At 43.9% G+C, this 19,129-nt stretch overlaps 1 protein-coding gene across 1 annotated transcript in view; it reads left to right on the top strand.

Annotated features, from left to right (window-relative positions):
- Positions 1–19,129, top strand: part of SCFD2 (sec1 family domain containing 2) — a 303,862-nt gene that overhangs the window by 270,559 nt on the left and 14,174 nt on the right. Inside the window, exon 7 of the mRNA XM_006113517.5 lies at positions 11,428–11,562. Within this exon, the coding sequence (XP_006113579.3) occupies positions 11,428–11,562 (135 nt within the window). The remainder of the gene's footprint in view (positions 1–11,427; positions 11,563–19,129) is intronic.

The raw sequence follows: 19,129 nt of genomic DNA, 5'->3' as shown, positions 1-19,129 counted from the left end.
TTCAAGAGTTTTGCTGCAGAAACTGGCTGATAATACTGCTTCAGTTTATTGAAAGTAGCATGATTTTCCTTTGGCACAAGTCATCCTGACTGAAACTAGTTTCCCCCACCCACCCTCTAAATTACATAACTTCTTCTGGAGGAAATGGACATTTGCCACATGGAAAGCACACATCGTAATTTAAGATTTTAAAAGACCATTAAACTTGTTCTTGGTCTTCCGTCAGAAAGATTCCTTTGAAACTTCAGTGTGCTGCAAGCCAACAAATGGATAAAATTATTCTAGTGGTAAGTCAGACTGTGCTGGGTAGCAATGGATATTACATATAATTGCTGAAGAGGCTGTGCAGTTGGAAAACTGTACAAGAGTCAGGTGAAAGAGTGACTGGGATCAAGCAACAATTACAATGGTTGTCAAAATAGAAAACCTAAACCCAACATCAGCTGGCATATATGATCAGAATGATGGCCAATGTGGCTAATAGCATCAAAATACTTATTAGGGAGCTCTGTGCAGAGTTCACAGCATGATAAGAAAAGTACTTCTGAAAATCTCCTAGATGTCCAGGTAGCATCAGTATTTTCTTTGATTTTAACCCACTTCTACTCATTTAGGCTAAGTCCTGGAAAGTTTTTTGTGGAGGTAAAGGATCCGGTAATTCCTTACAACTTCCTGGCCTGGTTCTGTACTGGGCTAGCTGATCATGAGGAAAGAGAGTAGCAAGATTCACTGTAGACAGGAGTTGGGGTGGAGGGATGTATGGGGAATACACAAACAAGCTCTCCTTTTCTCTCAAGCTATTCTTTGTGGATGGATCCTAAGTCCTTTCTCCCCCTGTTTAGTTGGTTTACTGGCAAGCTACAACTGCTACAGAGAGAGAGAGAGAGGGTATGTCTACACTACCCCGCTAGTTCGAACTAGCGGGGTAATGTAGGCATACCGCACTTGCAAATGAAGCCCGGGATTTGAATTTCCCAGGCTTCATTTGCATAAGCCGGGCGCCGCCATTTTTAAATCCCGGCTAGTTCGAACCCCGTGCCGCGCGGCTACATGCGGCATGGAGTAGCTAGTTCGGATTAGGCTTCCTAATCCGAACTAGCTGTACTCCTCATTCCACGAGGAGTCTGGACGTGGGGCAGACTGGACGTGCTGCGGTCGACAAGGGAAGCCTTTGTTGACCGCTCTGGTCTGCCTCGTGAAATGAGGTTTACTGGAGCGGTCGACAAACGCTTCCCTTGTCAACCACGGTGCGTCCAGACTGCCCCACTGTGCCGCCAAACAGCTGATCGGCACAGCGCAGCGGCCATTTTGATGTAAATGAAGCAGCGATTATTTAAATCGCCGCTTCATTTTCCTTCATCTATTAAACTCATCTACATGGCTCTGTCGACGGAGCCATGTAGTCTAGACATACTCTCTAAGAGGAGCCACCCATTGGAGGGAATCAGAAGGTACTGCATTTCCAAATGGGACAAAAATATGAGCGGATGTGAGGATTTTGGTGGCTACTACAGCACTATTCCTGACATTCCTCATCCTCATACAGTTTTGGGTAATCTGATCTGTCTATCTGGGACCAGTCAACTTGTTAGCATCTTCCTAGCAAGAACTATATTTAAACAGTTACGTTAGCTAAACAAATACGTTAGCAATGTCAAATCTTCGAACCGTGTCTTAGTATAGACATTGGGGTCTTTGTTTTTGTCAATCTAATGTAGCAATTAAAAGAGATTGGTTTTTTTGTTTTGTTTTTTTAAATATTGTGGCCAAGATGTTCAAAAATTAACTAGTGGTTTTTTTGGCTCTCAAGTTTGGGGAGGCCAGCCTGAGACACTGGAAGGTCTTTGATTTTCAGAGCATGGGTTATCCAGACACCCCAAATTAGGGTTGGCCAGAAAACAAGAATTCTGTTTTGCAAAAATAAATAAGTAAATAATATTGAGGTTTGGACATCTGTTTTTGTTCTGAACAAAAATGTGACCTTCTGAAATTTTTCGCAAAATAACATGAGAGAAGGAAAGAAAACCTGACCCAGGAATAGTCCATGTCCTGGTAGCTAGTGCAGTCACCTGGGAAGAGGGAGACTCTGTGTGACGAGTTCAGTCACAGAGATCCCCTTGGGACTGTCATGTGATGTGCTGTTCACACCACATCTGAACCTGCCTACCTGTCCTCTTGGACACCCCGCCACCTGTCCTGCTGAGCTAGAACATCTGGTCTACCCTAGAAATGGTGCAGAGTTGGGGTCGCAGTCCACAGCAGAGCAATACAGACACTGAGATATACTCAGCTCTGGGAAGACTCAGTCAAAGGGACTTGACACAGCACCCAGGTGCACAGTTCCAATGTGACCAGAACTAAAGTTCCCTCTACGGGGTGTGCTTGCACATGAACAGAGGAAATTTTTACCTCACCCACCTCCTAAGCAGAGTCATGCAGCAGAGTGGCGGGAGGCAGGCAGCTGCTCGGGTGGCCAGGGTGAAGGAGCCACGTAGGAGATGGGGCTGCTCCTGCCGGCTGACTGGGACTGAGACCATGGCTGCAAGGCAGGTGGGCAGGTGCCTGCTCTGGCTTGGACTAGGACCAGGGCCAGGGCTGCATCGTGGGCAGGCAGGCAGTTGCTCAGGCTGGGATCGGGACCATGGCCACAAGGCGGGCAGGTGCTGTTACTAGATGTTAAGGTCAAAAATATTTTTTCTCGGTTTAAAAAAAAAGTATATTTAAGAATAATGCTGACCATATTAGTGCCAAATATAGTAATGAAGATCTACTACAGAAAACGTCTTATGTAGTAGAAACTCACTAACTAACATTGGTGATTGGGAGAGTCATAGTAAATCAGCAAACTTTACAAATAAGCAAGTAAGCAGAAAAACACAAACTCAAAACTACTGCAGCACAAAAAGGATTTTGGTGTTTTTACATGTATAGTTGGTTGAATTATAAATAATATGCATCATAATGTATTTTATAAATAATAAGTATTAATCTTATCAGATTTCACTACAATACTTGGCTGTTAAATCGTCACAAAGAAGTGGACAGAGTAAGACTACAAGGGTGTTAATGAGGATTTGGATTTGAGATGAGCAAACTGATGATTCTCAAGGTTTTACTGTGAATGTATAGTAAGGTAAAAACAACGAATAGTCTAGCATACGGCTACTCAACTTTGGAAACTCTGGGAGCCAAATGATACTCATAGCACATGCTGAGGGCCATAACTTAAGTGTGGTTCATATACATGCAAATATATGAAAATATCTTCTTTCACACTGACAGGCATGAATACAAAGCACTTCCCACAATGCCCCAGTGCTCCCAGCACCTTCTCCATGGGGGCTAGAAACGCTGTCACACTGTACCCGTCTGTTCAGCCAAGTCCGTCCACTTGCGTCTTTCAATGTTCACCCTGCCTGTGAGATGCCTTGCCATTGTGGAGCCTGTTCCCGGTGGTGGCCATGTTCAAAGGATCCCACCTGCAGGCCACATGTTGAGTCCCGCGTAAACCCAAACCGGTTTGTTTGTGGGCCACAAACAAACAGGCCGCGGGCCACATGTTGAGTAGCCCTGGTCTAGCAGCACTTTAAAGACTAACGACAGATTACTCTTTAAGATGCTGCTCGACTATTCATTGTTTTTTAAGTTTTTCCAATTACAGACTAACATGGCTACCCCTCTGAAGCTTATAACAAGGTGACATTTGATTTCAGGATAGATACAAATCTGTTATTTACAAAACAAATTGAATTTGTTTTTGTGCTTTCTTCAGCAGCATCCCCTGGGAGTCTTCGGGCCAGTAATCAGGAATTACTACTATTAGAAGTACCTTCATACCAATTTTGGCTACTGTTGTGTGGCCTCTAAGAGCTTAAGTCAGTGGTAGAACAGCTCAGTAGGACCGTGCAAGTAGGTGGAACCGGAGCCAGATCTCCAGTGCAACAGAGGGAGGAGTCCAGGGTATGTGCAAGGCTCCTGGCAAAGTGGCTGCTGTTTACATAGCTTCCCAGTATGGCCTCCAACTCGGGGCTTAAATATTGAGTGTGGTTGAAGGCCACATCACTCGTGCATTTCAGCCTTAATGCATAGTACTGACTGGAAACACTATTGCATATGTAATACGAAGAGAACCAAAAGATAAATTGGCAAATTAAACAAAAACAAAGAATATGGAGAGCAAATGATGAACCTTTAGCTCTAATAAAAGATTCCAAGAACTAATGGAAATAAAGTGAGAATTAAAGTCACAATAGGCCAAACAGAGTTCTGATTTCAGTCATCCAGAACCAAATGTTATGATCCAAGTGATAGGATCTTGAAAGCTTTTAGTTGTATTTTGAAAAAGTAGGCAACTTTCCAAGTGCATTTCATTCCTCACATCCTAAATGGTGTAGTGCCAACAGTCCCAAGGGACAGAAAGGGAGATCATCTACTACAGCTGGTCGAGGGTCTGGGACAGGGCTATAAACAGGAAGTTGTCTACTGAAAATTTTGCAGTATTAATTTATTTTTATTTGACTTCATATTAAATAAACATTTAAAGTCATGTACCTTGTTAATTATCCCTTGTTTTTGTATTCTTCCTTCCACAGTATTTTACAAAATATATATACGATATTTGTTAATAACTTGGGTGCCACAATGGCGTACAGCAGAACAAGTGCATAAGACTTCAATATTAGCGCACAAGACAAAACTCACTCCATTCGTGGATAGAAAATCTTAGAGGGAACACTGACCAGAACCCCAGATAAATCCATGTCACTATGCATAAAGTTTATACACAGTGAGATCATAAGTTGTTTGCCCCCTTTATCAATGAAAGAGAGAGATGCACAGCAGTTGTCTCCCCCAGTAACAAGTATTTACACTGGGTTTATTAATAAACAAAAGTTATTTTATTAAGTATAAAAAGTAGGATCTAAGTCAGCAGCGGACAATAATTTTTGATGGGGGGCAACTCCAAGAATTTGGAAAGTGGTCAAGGGCTGCACTTTTCCATCATATTCATGGAGAAAGTGCAGGGTCTGGGATAGAGGTTGAGTGCAAAAGGGAGCTTGGGGTAAGGGAGGTTGTTTGGGTGAAGGAGGCATTTGTGAGTTGGGGCACTGGACTGGGGTGAAGGGAGTTGGATTGTGACCTATGGCAGGGAATTGGGGTAGAGGAGAGTGGTGCAGGGATTTGAGTTGTGAGCTAGGGCAGAAGGGGACTGTGATCTGGGGCAGTGGATTGGGGTTCTGGATCTGGGAAGGGATATGGGTACAGGAGGGGGGCAGAGGATTTTGGTATGTGGAGTAGGGGGCAGGAGTGGGGGGCAGAAGGTTGGGGAATGGAAGGACTGGGGTGCCAGAGGTAGGCTCTGCCAGGAGCCTTACCAGCCAACAGTGGTTCCTGGATCAGCCTCCCTGCCTGCCCCGCCCCTGCACAGGCTGCCGCCATGTGCTCTGGAGCCCCTTGTGTTTCATGGCTGCCTGTTATTGAAACAGGCAGCTCCCACTGCCATGGGATTGTGCTGGGGGCAGGAGCAGCTCTTAAAGCTTCCCCCTCCCCTCTGGACTCACAGTTCTAAAAGAAAAACTACCCCATGCCACATTTCTGAGCAGTGTGCGAATGGGATGAGGCAAGCAGAGAGCCTGCCTTGGGCTCCTCACAGTGCCGCAGGCCAGATGCAGGGGCTTGGCAGGCCAGATTCGGCCCATGGGCCATATTTTGCCCAGGCCTGATCATAAGAAACTCAACAAAATAAAACAAAACATGCTAGCTAAGCGTAATACACTAAGCAAACTTGTTTCATTCCCTAAAAGTAGTTTTAATCACCTTCTCTCACAAGGTAGGCAGCTTCCCAGCTTGGGCTTGATTCTTAGAACATAAAAATGGTCATATTGGGTCACACCAAAGGTCCATCTAGCCCAGTATCCTCTCTGCTAACAGTGGCCAATACCATATGCCCCAGAGGGAGGGAACACAAAAAGTAATCCTCACGTGCTCCCTCCCCTGTCACCCACCTCCAGAGAAACAGAGGCTAGGGACACCATTCCTACCCATCCTGGCTAATAGCCCTTGATAGACCTAACCTCCATGAATTTATCTAGCTCTTTTTTGAACCCTATTAAAGTTCTAGTCTTCACAGCATCCTCTGGCAAGGAGTTCCACAGGTTGACTGTGGGCTGAGTGAAGAAAAACTTCCTTTTGTTTGTTTTAAACCTGCTGCCTATTAATTTCATTTGCTGATCCCTAGTTCTTTTATTGTGGGAGTAAGTAAATAACTTTCCTTATTCACTTTTTTCACACCAGTCATGATTTTATAGACCTCTATCATATTCCCCTTTAGTCTCCTCTTTTCTAAGCTGAAAGTCCAAGTCTTTTTAATCTCTCTTCATATGGGACCTGTTCCAAACCTCTAATGATTTTTGTTCCCCTTTTCTGAACTTTTTCCAATGCCCGTATATCTTTTTTGAGATGAGGTGACCATATCTGTATACAGTATTCAAGATGTGTGCCTACCATGGTTTTGTATAGAGGCAATAAGATATTTTCTGTCTTATTCTCTATCCCTTTTTTAATGACTCCTAACATTCTATTTGCTTTTTTGATTGCCGCTGCACACTGAGTGGATGTTTTCAGAGAACTATCCACAATGACTCCAAGATCTTTCTCTTGATTGTAGCCAAATTAGTCCCTATCGTATTGTGTATATATAGTTGGGATTATTTTTTTCAATGTGTATTACTTTACATTTATCAACATTAAATTTCATTTGCCATTTTGTTGCCCAATCACTTAGTTTGGTGAGATCTTTTTGAAGCTCTTCACAGTCTACTTTGGTTTTAACTATCTTGAGTAGCTTGGTATCATCTGCACATTTTGCCACCTCACTATTTTTCCCTTTTTCTAGATCATTTATAAATAATGTGAATAGGATGACTCCCAGAACAGACCCTTGGGGGACCCCACTAGTTACCTCTCTCCACTCGGAAAACTTACCATTTATTCCTACCCTTTGTTTCCTGTCTTTTAACCAGTTATCAATCCACAAAAGGACCTTCCCTCTTATCTCATGACAACTAATTTTACTTAAGAGCCTTTGGTGAGGAACCTCGTCAAAGGCTTCCTGGAAATCTAAGTACACTATATCCACTGGATCCCCTTGTCCATATGTTTATTGACCCCCTCAAAGACTTCTAGCAGATTAGTAAGGCATGATTTCCCTTTACAGAAACCATGTTGACTTTCCTCCAACAAATTATATTCATCCATGTGCCTGACAATTTCATTCTTCACTATAGTTTCAATTAATTTGCCCGGTACTGACGTTAGACTTACCCGTCTGTAATTGCCAGGATCACCTCTAGAGCCCTTTTTAAATATTCATGTCACATTAGCTATCTTCCAATCATTAGGTACAGGAGCTGATTTAAGGGATAGGTTACAAACCACAGATAATAGTTCTGCAATTTCCCATTTGAGTTCTTTCAGAACTCTTGCATGAATGCCATCTGGTCTTGGTGACTTGTTACTGTTAAGTTTATCAATTTGTTCCAAAACCTCTTGTTCAGTCTTAGATGTTTTCAGCAGTCATCTTAGGTACAAACCATGGGTTTCTTGACATCTGGCAGCAACCCCTTTTGCCTTTATATGTATTTTGCCCAAGATGGGAATCCTTTGTATTCAATTCAAACTTTTCTCCACTAGAGTGGAAAAGTACAGCATTGAACATGGTTTCCAGCATCAGGTGGCCTGGTCACATGTCTTTGTAGGACCAACCATAGTCCAGGCTCATAGGAGAAGCAAGACTGTTCACAGCACATTGTTCGAGTTAGACATATTCATATTCAAAAGCATATTTCCATAAAGAATACGGGGGTGCAACATCACACTGAGGTTCACATCCTTGCACTAAATCAGGCGGTGTGGGAACTTGCACCTGTATATCACCAATATGGTAATTCTGGGTAGACCTGAAAAAACATAGTAGGGAAATTTTTCCTATAAGCTTTTATGTTCTATGAAACATATTAGTTCCCTTAAAATGACATTTTTTGATTAAAAGAAATCATAAATATTTTGACCAGCCCTTCCCCAACTCATTGGTCACTTTTGAAAAATCTTAACCGGTAAGTATTCATCTATGATGACATTTAAATTATATCTGCCTTCTGTTTCATATTATAGATTTCTGGTAACCTTTCATCTCTGCTCCAAATGTTTCATTTTAATGCACTTCTATTGTTCATATGTTGTTTTAAGTGGGTATTATATAGTTTTACACTGGATTTCAAGCTTTTGAGTGGTATTTCGGGCACTCATTCATTGCATAACTTGCTTTGACGCAGGTCTGGAATGTCCTACTACAGAAACAATACGGCTAATGTCTGTTATGGTCTTGCCTTATTGGCTTAACTTAAAAGAGTGCTCATATATTGTAGAAGAACTAAGAAGTACATAAATCTTCTTTGACGTGAAGTGTAAGATTTGTTTCCCTCTTTGTAAACTGCTGGACAAAAATATCTCTTTAATTACAGTGATGACTTGAAAAGTTCCAAGTTGCATAATAAGTGCCTAATTTTTCAATGTTTTCTTTATTGTAAATGTCATAAGAGATGCTTCTTACAAAGCATGAGTGAAATTGCACATGAATCTTTTAAGAAAGCTAGAGATGTGACATCCTGGAATAGCTCAGTAGGGAAATATTGTGTACTTGATTTGGAACCAGATAATTTTCTAAGATTGTTACACTCATTCCTGAAACTATTACAGCTACTTTTTAAAGTTTTAATCTTATAGCTTGCCACGAACTAAATGGTCATGTAGACAAATCTCTAGAACTCCTGTTTAGGGTAACTAGGTAGCTCAAGCCACTAGTAATAGAATATGGACCCTTTCATCTCTACATCACTAGTTCAAATTAAGCCCAGGTTGATAGACACTGATAGTCATCACCTGGTAGCTATCTGATATATTATGAAAAGAATTTGTGGTCTCGGTCCATTCACTGTTGGACAGGTGTCCATGTCACCAAAAATACCACTTGTCTCACCTATGCTAGTGTAGGTGTAAGGAAAATCAGACCCACTGTCTCAAAGTGGTTGAGAGCATGTTCACAGATCACAGATGGTATTTGTGTTTAGTGCAGGCCCACCAACAGGGAACAAAGGGGATAGTTTACTTAGGGCCTAGCAATTCAAAGGGGCCTGGGGCTCCTGACTACCGCCACTGCTACTGCAGTGGCGGCTGGAGCCCTAGGTCCTTTATACCGCCACCAGAGCACTACATCACACACTCTCTACGGTTCTCCCTCCTTTTCTGGGAGCATAGAACCAAGCCTCCCCCTCACCTTGCACAGGGGCCTGCAGTAGCTGTCAGCTCCTTTGCTTTGGTGTTTTAACGTCTGCATCATATGCATATTCAGAGGGCTCTGATACTCTCAAACTCAGACCTCTAAATATCAAACCTGAGTCTGAGAGCTTCTCCCACTACCTCTGCTGAAGAGCTCTTCTCCTCTTCCTTTTAGGGGAGCATCCTTCTACTCTCAGATCATCAGGGTATTTTGCTGCCCTTTTCCTGGGTCTTCAAGGGCAGCTGTCAACTCCTTCCTCTTTCTGTCCTTTTCAAGAGAAGACCAATAGGCTCAGTGCACCCTAAATCTAAATAAGTATCTTTGGGGGAAACAGGAAATGATCTACATCTTTCAATACTCCACCAGTACTGACTCTTTAACACTCGAAAGCCCAGACCATCCCAGAGTGTACTCAAGATTCAGCCATCAAACAAGGTTACTCATTGGTCCAATTTCACCTTGTGTGATCTAGGCTATAGAAGTTAAAAGTGTAGCTTTTAGCAGGAGCAAGAGGGGTGCTTGGATGTGCAGTTGCTGTCAGGAGTGGGGGTAGAAACAGGCAGAGCTGACCAGCTTTCAGTAGAGGATGGGCCACTCAGCTAACCCTGAAGTTCTGGGAGGGGACCATCTGGCCATGCCCTGAAGACAATGGAGCTGAAGGGGCCTTTTCCTCCATCTTCTCATGTGGGAGACTACATCAGAATCTGAGCTTTCGTTTAGAAAAACAAAACTAGGTTTTTAGTTGTCGTGGTTGTGAAGAAAACATGAGACACATGTTCACCAATACAGTGACATCTGCATGAGTTTGCCAGCAATCTAAAATAATAGCTCTGAGGGATGAGTTCATTCCAAGACTCACTAACTCTGGTGGGGCTCTGCCAAGACCTCACAAACAGCAGACTCATGGTATGTCTGTACTAAAAACACTGCAGCAACACAGCCTCATTCCATGAGGAGTAACGGTAGTTCGAACTAGGAAGCCTAGTTCGAACTACCTAGTTCGTGCCGCATGTAGCCGCGCGGCACGGGGTTCGAATGAGCGGGGATTTAAAAATGGCGGCTCCCCGCTTATGCAAATGAAGCCCGGGAAATTCAAATCCCGGGCTTCATTTGCAAGTGCGGTATGCCTACATTACCCTCCTAGTTCGAACTAGGAGGGTAGTGTAGACATACCCTAACTGACTGCTGGGTAAGTGCAGGGATTCCCACTAGTGGCCCCTGACTGTGTGGGACAGGTAACCCCTGTTGTTGCCCCTGCTGTGTCCAAAATGATGGAGGCCCTGATTGCCACACCTGCAGGGGAAAGAGGCCTCTGCCCCTTCCACTATCACTTCAGATGGAGGGTTGAGCTGGAAGGAAAGACTGGCAGGCGGCTGCATATGATTAGGTTATTATGGGCCTAGGGGCCCATATTGTCTTAATCTGTCCCTGTTCTCCTGTGAAGGTAAGAGGCAAGAGTGGCTGGCAGGGAGAGCTAGAGGTGCATTATCATTTCTCCTACAGCTCTCCCTCACCGAAGCATAGGGGCTGAATTGTCATTTCACACATTATGTGACATGCCCTTCTCTAGCAGCCAGGACAGCCTGTTTCAAATGCTCTTAAAAATAATTAGTCAGAATACTCATTTCGATTTGTGTGTTCAACAAAGCCGCATGAAATTCTGCCTTCTGGATTTGAGCTAACCTGCAGATTTGGTGACAGTGCTCTGCCCTCTCTGTATGACCCTAAAGGAGCTTTGGGTTTCAGAGAAACCTAAGCCCATGCACTCTACTTTGCTAACAATAACAGCCTTGACTAGCCACTTGACCTCTTCTCCCACAATAATCTTCACACTTTTTTCCTTGCCTCCCTTTTCACGTACAGTACACACAGCACCCGGATAAAAATAGCTTGTATCTGTCTTTTCAATTACATGGGAATTCTGTGCATATCCTTGGTATGTAGTGTTGCAAATGCAGTTGCTGCTTCAACCTTGTAAATGTATCCATGACAAAAGTTTTTGTTTCCTTTAATACAAATTAAATTCTAAGAAAAACAACTAGCCACAAGCATAGGCAATCTTATTTTCAGCTCACGTTCTACTTTTGCAGGCCACGTACAAGCCATTGCTGAAGCAAGTGGTAGAGGAGATATTCAATTCTGATCGACCTGACCCTGTTGATATTGAACACATATCTGCAGGCCTCACTGATCTTCTGAAAACTGGATTCAGTATGTTCATGAAGGTAAAGTGATCATTCCAAGTTCATATATAAAATCTGCACCTCTCCATAATTAAACAGCTCAGCTGCTGATATTCTATATGGTTGTCTTCTACCAGCTACCCAGGAAGTGGTACACAACTGTGTTTGCCTTTGTCCTTGTCAGGAGCTCCATGTGTTTCTATTTTCCCTCATTCAGTTTTCCAATGTTCCCAAAAGCAAGAGGTTCTGCCTTGCCTAGAACATTCACTGAAATTTTGCAATCAAATGTGCCATTCAAAAGTTATTGTGTTAAATACAGACAGGCAAATACAATTGTCAGAGTTGAGTATAAGGCCCCCCAACCTGTGCCGAAAATGCTTTGTACTTGCTATCAGTTTATAAGAGGGATTCTTGTTGTGTTAGTATAGAGTAAGTTGTTATCAATCCCAAAGTGTAACATACCTGTGCCTGATGTTCGTTTCTCTGCCCCCCAATTGCATCTGCATTTTCAAAAGAGCCAGCTGCCAATTTAGGTGCCAAAATGAAGTAGCCAGAGCTAGCACCCAGCAGCTTCCACTATACTCAGAACCCTGATGGTAAAGTTACTGTCTATAAAAATACACGATGTGAGGGTTGACAGACCTGAAAACTGACCCACAGTTCTTTGTTTCTGGAAGATCTTTCCATACCTGTGTGATTTCTAAAAAACAATCCATTGCTGCAACTCCAAAAAAGAAAGAACAAGAACAGATATTCCGCTATCAACATGTATAAATGAACTGGTGCACACACAATATTTGAAATGACTGGTTTTATATCCTGAAGGTTTCCCTGTAATTCAGGTCTGCATGTATTTGATTTGTATTTCCTTGGAGTTTTATTTGGGGGGAGGGGTTGTTTTTTTATTTTTGAAGCAGGAACATAATTTTTTTTCTAAAAACACGTGTAGTCTCCAGCATGGTTCTCTCTAAGGTGCGTGTCTCTGTGGGTACACACAAAATATTTTACTCCTGCTTACCTCATCAACAGAGCCACACTGCAGCACTCTGCTTCCACGATGTGGAAGGTAAGCTGGTGGCAGTGGCCAGAAGAGTAGGGGCCAGGGTTGCATGGTGGCTGCTAGAACTGCGGCTGGAGCCACAGGCTGCGTGGTGGTAGACGGAGCCCGTCCCAGCCAGAGTTAGGGTTGCGTAGCAGTGGATGGGGCTGGCCCCAGAGCTAGGGCTGCGTGGCAGCAGACGTGGCCAGTCCTGGAGCTAGGGCTGCATAGCAGCAAATGAGGCTGGTCCTAGAGCTAGGGCCATGTGGCAACAGCCAGAGCTGGAGTCTTTGCCGGTCTCGGAGCTAGGGCCACATGGCTGTGGCCAGAACCGGTCCCAGAGCTAGGGGCTACATAATGGCAAATGAACCCATTCCTGGAGCAAGGGACGCATGGTGGTGGCACGAGCTGGAATTAGGTCCGCATGGCAGTGGACAGAGCCGGTGCCAGGGCCAAGAGTGGGTGCAGCAGCAGTATTTGATCAGTAAAGAAAGGATTAACTCCGGGTGAGTGCTCCCTGCCCCTATGCACGAGTTCTTCAAGTAAGAGCTGTATAAATAGCTGCAACAGCTGCTTGGGAGACTGGATGGGAGAATGCTGTTGGGAAGATTGGTCTCCATGCATCAACCCCCAACTTCTTCTAATTACTTTCTTATTTTATTAATTAACTTTTTCTTGTTTAAAATACTAATCCTGGAGAAATGCCTCCTCCCCCCCCCTCCCCCACTGACTGAGGCACAAACATCACTGTAGTAGGGCACTTTATGATGTAACTTGGCCTTGGAAAAAAGGCCTAAATGGCAGCATCTGTGCTTGGGTTCCAAACTTTGCCATTCCTGTTGGTGCTGTGTGCTGTGCTACTCCAGGATACAGTCATTCTTCCAAAAAAGTGAGCTGACTCGTCAGAGATGGATTCCTGTGTTCAGCTTCCCCTTTGGCCAGTGACTAGGGTGGTGTGGGGGAGAGGAGGTGTTACTGCAATGCAGCAACTCACAGTCAGAGAGCAAAAACCAGAGGGGATCACTGATGGGGTTAATTTCCCCAGCACAAGATAGATGATCTGAAAGCAAAACTGTACTTCAAAGCACAGCAAAGAAGAACACACACTAAAAATGCCATTATTAGCTTGGCAAGATATTATCCCCTTTTCCATTTGCAACAATTAATACAGAGATATGTAATCTGAGTGAAAGCTTTTCTCTTCTCATGACCTGGTTTCTCTCCTGGCAGATCCTACTCTGCCAGCACCATCCTGTACCAACAGCATCACTTTTTTCATTTCTTGCTACAGAAATATTTGAGTGATGGAGAGGCAAAGAAATAAGGGGAGATTAAAGAGGGACACCACATGAATTCTCTTCTTTTGAAGAAAAGGAGAAAGGGGAGTGTTGGGAAACAAATTCATTATTTCAGCATAGTATTTCTTTTCTCTGTAAAATTTAACCTAGGTGAAAGATGTAGGACTGAAAGGCCTGGAGACTGTGCTCTCTATTTAGCCATAGAACAGCACAGGCAGTGCAGAGCTCCTCACATATGCTCACCCATGCCCCTGCCCACTTCCTTTTCCCCACTTGTCCTGGGGGCTCTCTGCCCCGTCTGGAGGTGTCCTTTCCATGGCTGAGAAGACAGTTCAGTCTGCCCATCAGTTCTCTCCTGACATTGCCAAGAGAGCTACTGAGGGGCTGCTGTTTTGGTAGGCGCTGTGTGAGATGTGCTCAAGTTTTATCTGAAACTTCCTCACAGGCCCTTCTTTGGTGAACAGATGCTCTCCCTTGCCTTTGCAATGCCCTGGAGACATGTGTGCAAGCAGAGGAGTGCTCCCTTTCCGTTTCAGTGAACAGCAAGAGTCCCTGCGTGTGCAGCTTCACATTATTCAGCTGCAGAATCCCTCCCAGACTCCTCCGCACAAACTCAGTGCCTACAAAGGGGCATGCATTCATGAGATGTCATGAGGGTGATTTTAACACACATACACCAGAACCTCAGGAAGGCTGCACAAGATTTAGTTGCCTTGCTCAGCCACTCATGAGTCCTGAATGTACAGGCCACCCTGACACAGAGCTGTCCTGCTAGACTGCCTGTGCACTCTGGAAGCAAAGAGCACTATTTGTCACCTTTCTTATACAGTATTTGTATGAATAGACATTTAAGATTTGAAGAATGCCTATGAGGTGATCAAATCAGACAAGGGCAATCTGCACTTAATTCATCAGAGAGCTTTAGCTCTGATTTATGTCTTTGTGCAGAACAAGCATTCCAGGTATCTGCATTTCCTAAGTTGGCTATTTATCTGTAATAAATAAACAGAGTGAAGGGCAGTGGTGAAGAGACACGGGATTGACTTCACCTCTGATCCAGAATAAATATAGCCCTGAGACACAATGTGAATGGAGAGAAATATTCAGTAAGCTGTTGTCTAGGTGTATAATGGAGAGTGTATCCTATGGTGACAGACCAACACCAGCTTGGGTGAACAGCTTTCTCTTTCCTGAGTATTAAAAAAAAAAAAGGCCAAACCTAAGTCCAGCATAATCAGGCAAGCACCTGGAGTCAATTAGAACTTTCTAGAAGCCACAGGCTAATTAGACACCTGCAGCCATAAAAGGTCTCCCCTAAGCAAGGAAGGGGGTGAAGGAAAAGAGTGAAGGACAGGAAGTGTTGTGTGCAGAAGATGTGTGGGTGTGGGTGTGGGTGTGAGCTGAGGACTGAGGAGCAGGCACCAAAGGAAACATACTGGGAGGGATCGTTTGGGGAGGTGGCCCAGGAAAAGGCTGCCAGATTGTGGGTGGCAGTGACCCTGCCTGTTGTTGCTGCATTGAGGTACCTGAGCTGGAGCCCAGAGTAGTGGTTGGGTCTGGGTTCCCCACAACATCTCAACCTCTTCCTCGAGCAGGTAGATGAGGACTCCAGAGGAGATTTTACCCCAAATTTATGGACAAGCATGTAATGAGTATGGCTCAGTAGGCTGTGTCTCCTGCCTCTAGTAAAGAGAAAGAGGCCATGTGGAGGGCCACAGCGAGCCTCTGAGGCCAACACTGTCCATCAATAGTGCAAGGCCCACAGGGCATAGCTGGAGCTTTGCCACACTGACACAAGCTCAGAAATGTTAGTCTGAAAGGCCAATTAACATAGTTCTCTGAAAGGAGAGCCTGATTTAATTGAGGAGGAAGCTCAACTGAGGGAGGCTCTAGTAGAGGGCTATAAACAGAGGAAGTTGGCTACTGAAAATGTTGCATGTTTACATTTTTTAATTTAACTTCATATTAAATAAACATTTTTAAGTCACGCACCTTTGTCTGTGAGAGAGGCAACTTTTAAAATCTTGTATATTTTCACTTGTCCTTGTAGTAATGTAATAAATAAACTTGCTATGTTTGAGTCATTCTAGGCTTTTAAGTTTATGGTCTTTCAGCAACATACACTTACCACCTTAAATGCCTGTAAATCTGCTAGTAATATAAAGCAAATATAAATGCATAACAGATGTGCATGTATGAATATTTCATGGACACAAAACTGTCATTGCATCCCTCCATTTTCTCCTGTGCATGTTGCTTACACCTGTGGCTGGTTGGCAAGGTGCTTCATTACTATGTGAGAGATTCTGAATGAAACAGTTAGCCAGATTCATCATATAGGAGACGTTTCACAGTTTACCCCCCTTTTTTTCCATGACTGTCATGTTCCATGATTATTTCACAAGAAGCCTTAAATTCGTTGTCCTTATGTGATGTGTCAAACAAGTGGCATTTGATGAGTTACGGGTTAAGATTCCAGCCAAAAAACAGTCCCTGCTCTTCCGTGTCTCGTAGCATGCCATCCTACTGGACTATACTGCCACGTGCAAAAGGACTTGCTCTTCATTCAGTTCACACCTGCCTAGGACAGTTACTTTCCACAGAACAGTGGTTCCCAACCTTTTTTTAATACCACAGACTGGCAAACCCATTCACAAAATGTTGGTGGCCATTTCACTTGCATATTCATTATACAAATAATGAATATTCAAATATGCAAATATTACAAGTTCACCAAAAGTTTGTCAGTGGTTTGCCAATAGGCGGTAAAAAAGCCCTGGCCCCTAGAGCCCCCCAGTGCTAGCCTGAACCCCTGTAGCCCTCCTCTACTCCTAGAGCCAGCCACTGATCTCAGAGTCCCAGCACCCAACAGCCTCTCACCCTCAGAGCCCCCCAGTGCCAACTCCCCATCCCAAATGCCCCAGTGCCAGCCCTCCACTGTCAGACCCCCCAGTGCCAGCCTCCTGTTTTCAGAGCCCACTGCACCCAACCCCTCAGATCTCCCTGTGCCAGCCCCCCATCCTCAATATTAGCCCCATCCCCAGTGTGCCCCAGTGCCAGCCCTGTTCTCATTGCCCTCTCACTACTAGCCCTGCCCCAGAGCCCCCCAGTGCCAGCTCCCCACCCCAGATGCCCCCCTCACTACTAGCCCCACTTAGAGCCCCACATCTTCAGTATTAGCTTCATCCTTAGAGTCCCCCAGTGCCAGCCACCCAGCCCTTAGAGCTCCCCTACCCCCCCCACCTCACCCTGTGCTGCCTCCCAGCCATCATCTGAGCGTTGCTGCCTGAGTCACAGCAGCCATGCTGGGCTCCACGCAGACCTTCTGCCGTGCACGCTCTTCCACGTCCGAGAGGAGACCCCCACCCCTGCCCACCGCTGGTTGGCTGAGAGGCTGGGTAGGACACACCTCTCCCAACAGCTGCAGCAGGAGGGGAGGTGCTATGTAGAGTACCCCAGCCCTAGCCTCCAGAACCACTGTGCTCAGCAGCCAGCGGTTCGCGGACTGGCACCAGTCTGCGGACCGGCAGTTGGGAACTGCTGTGCTGCCATACTACATCAATAATGCCCGTAATCGTAAGCGTCATGCTTGCACTATAATCTCTTTTCTCGTCCTTTATCTGCCCACATTTGTGATGACAAGTTATACATCTTGTCCATGGTGTTTGCAAGACCTGGGCCTGGTATGTATTTCTATCATACCAGGCTACCTCTGGAGGTTGAGTCAAAGTGCGTGTGTCCCTGGCAACTTTTATAACCATCTTACCAAGCATGCATCTCTGCATGTGCCTCTGAGAGGAGACTTTCTGAGTGCTGCCTTGTCGTCTTTGTCTTCTCTTCACCAACCAAAATTACCAACGGTGGTTGCCATCTTGAGCTCTAATTATTTTTCTATTGCAAAATTTCTAAATCTGGATGTTTTGAAGTGTATTTCTGTAGGTGATTTGCAAAATTTTTGGGGGGTCATTGACATTTCATATTAAAAAACAAGTTTTTGAAGACTTGAAAACCTCATGAAATAAACTGGTGAAGAGCGTGTGCTATATTGAGAGAGTTAAAAAAACCCTCCAATCTTAACTAAGCATAGTTTGTAGCAGCATGACAGAATGTATGTTGCTTTTTGTTATGGTTCATTTTTATTCTTCTGTAACACAGAATTGGGTTGTGTTTAGCCACATGGAGCTAGTCTCATCAAAAGAGAGAGCCTTGGGTGGTGGTATTATCAAATGGAAAAATGTTGGCAGAAACCCACATTCCTAACACAAATATTTTGTACTCAAAGTATTGTCCTCCTCCAAAGCACTTGTGAATAGTATAATAAAATTACAGGTTCCAAGCCCTTTTCATGACAACTTTAATTTAATTTAGAGCTTGCATGTCTAATAGTTGGTATTTTTTAATATGCATTTCTGGAATTTGTGGTTTAAATTTTAGTTTTCTGAAAAATAATACATTTTAGATATGAACCATGTGTTTGGATAGAAGCTTATTTTGACTGATGGAAATGATTTGTCAAATTTTTTCTCCTTTTCTATATCTGTGAAAGGTTACATTTAGTAACCTTTTAATAAGTTGTAGGTTTTGTACATACATGTTTACAATGAGTTTCTTAGTCCCCAGATGAATTTCTTAAGGAGGACATTCTGAGGTGAATATCTGAAGCATAAATTATTCGAATCTTACTTTTTGATCATCATCTTTATTCTGTGTGTCAGCTAAAATAACACTAGGAAGTAAGAAGCAGCCATGTAAAGTTTATTCATTGCTAGCCTTTCGGCTGACAACTAATAGTTCTTGTACTGCATAGGAGTACCCTAGCACAGCCGGTTGGCCAGTCTTCATGTTTACCAGCTTTATGAACAGTTTGTTCTTCAGCGTTGTGGCAGTTGCCCATGCAGTTCACTGTAAACTCCTTGTAATTCTCCAGCACTTAAGCTAATTTTATGATCCTATTGGGCCAATTTTTATTCAACTGTTTACACTTTACTTGAACTCCTTACACTATTTGTAATAAGAATGGATTTGGTATTTTATTATGGATAGCAATGCATTTTATGAAGCCATTGTGCTGCCCTGGGAAATTAGGGAAAACCTGTGTGTAGGGAAAAATGAGTTATATTGACCTACTGGTGGATTGTGGGTTTCACTGGAAAGGAGCTGCATGAAGTTCTTGAATTGGGGGGTAGACATGATTATGTGACAATTGCATTTGCTTCTGCTGCCCGCAGAATAAAGATGAATGAGGGAAGGCTAGGAGACTAAACATCACACA

Source organism: Pelodiscus sinensis, chromosome 4 (genome assembly GCF_052426305.1).
Source record: "Pelodiscus sinensis isolate ZL-2025 chromosome 4, ASM5242630v1, whole genome shotgun sequence".
Lineage (NCBI taxonomy): Eukaryota > Metazoa > Chordata > Testudines > Trionychidae > Pelodiscus > Pelodiscus sinensis.
Note: the sequence above shows the minus strand (reverse complement) of the source record. Positions and strands in the feature narration are given on the sequence as shown.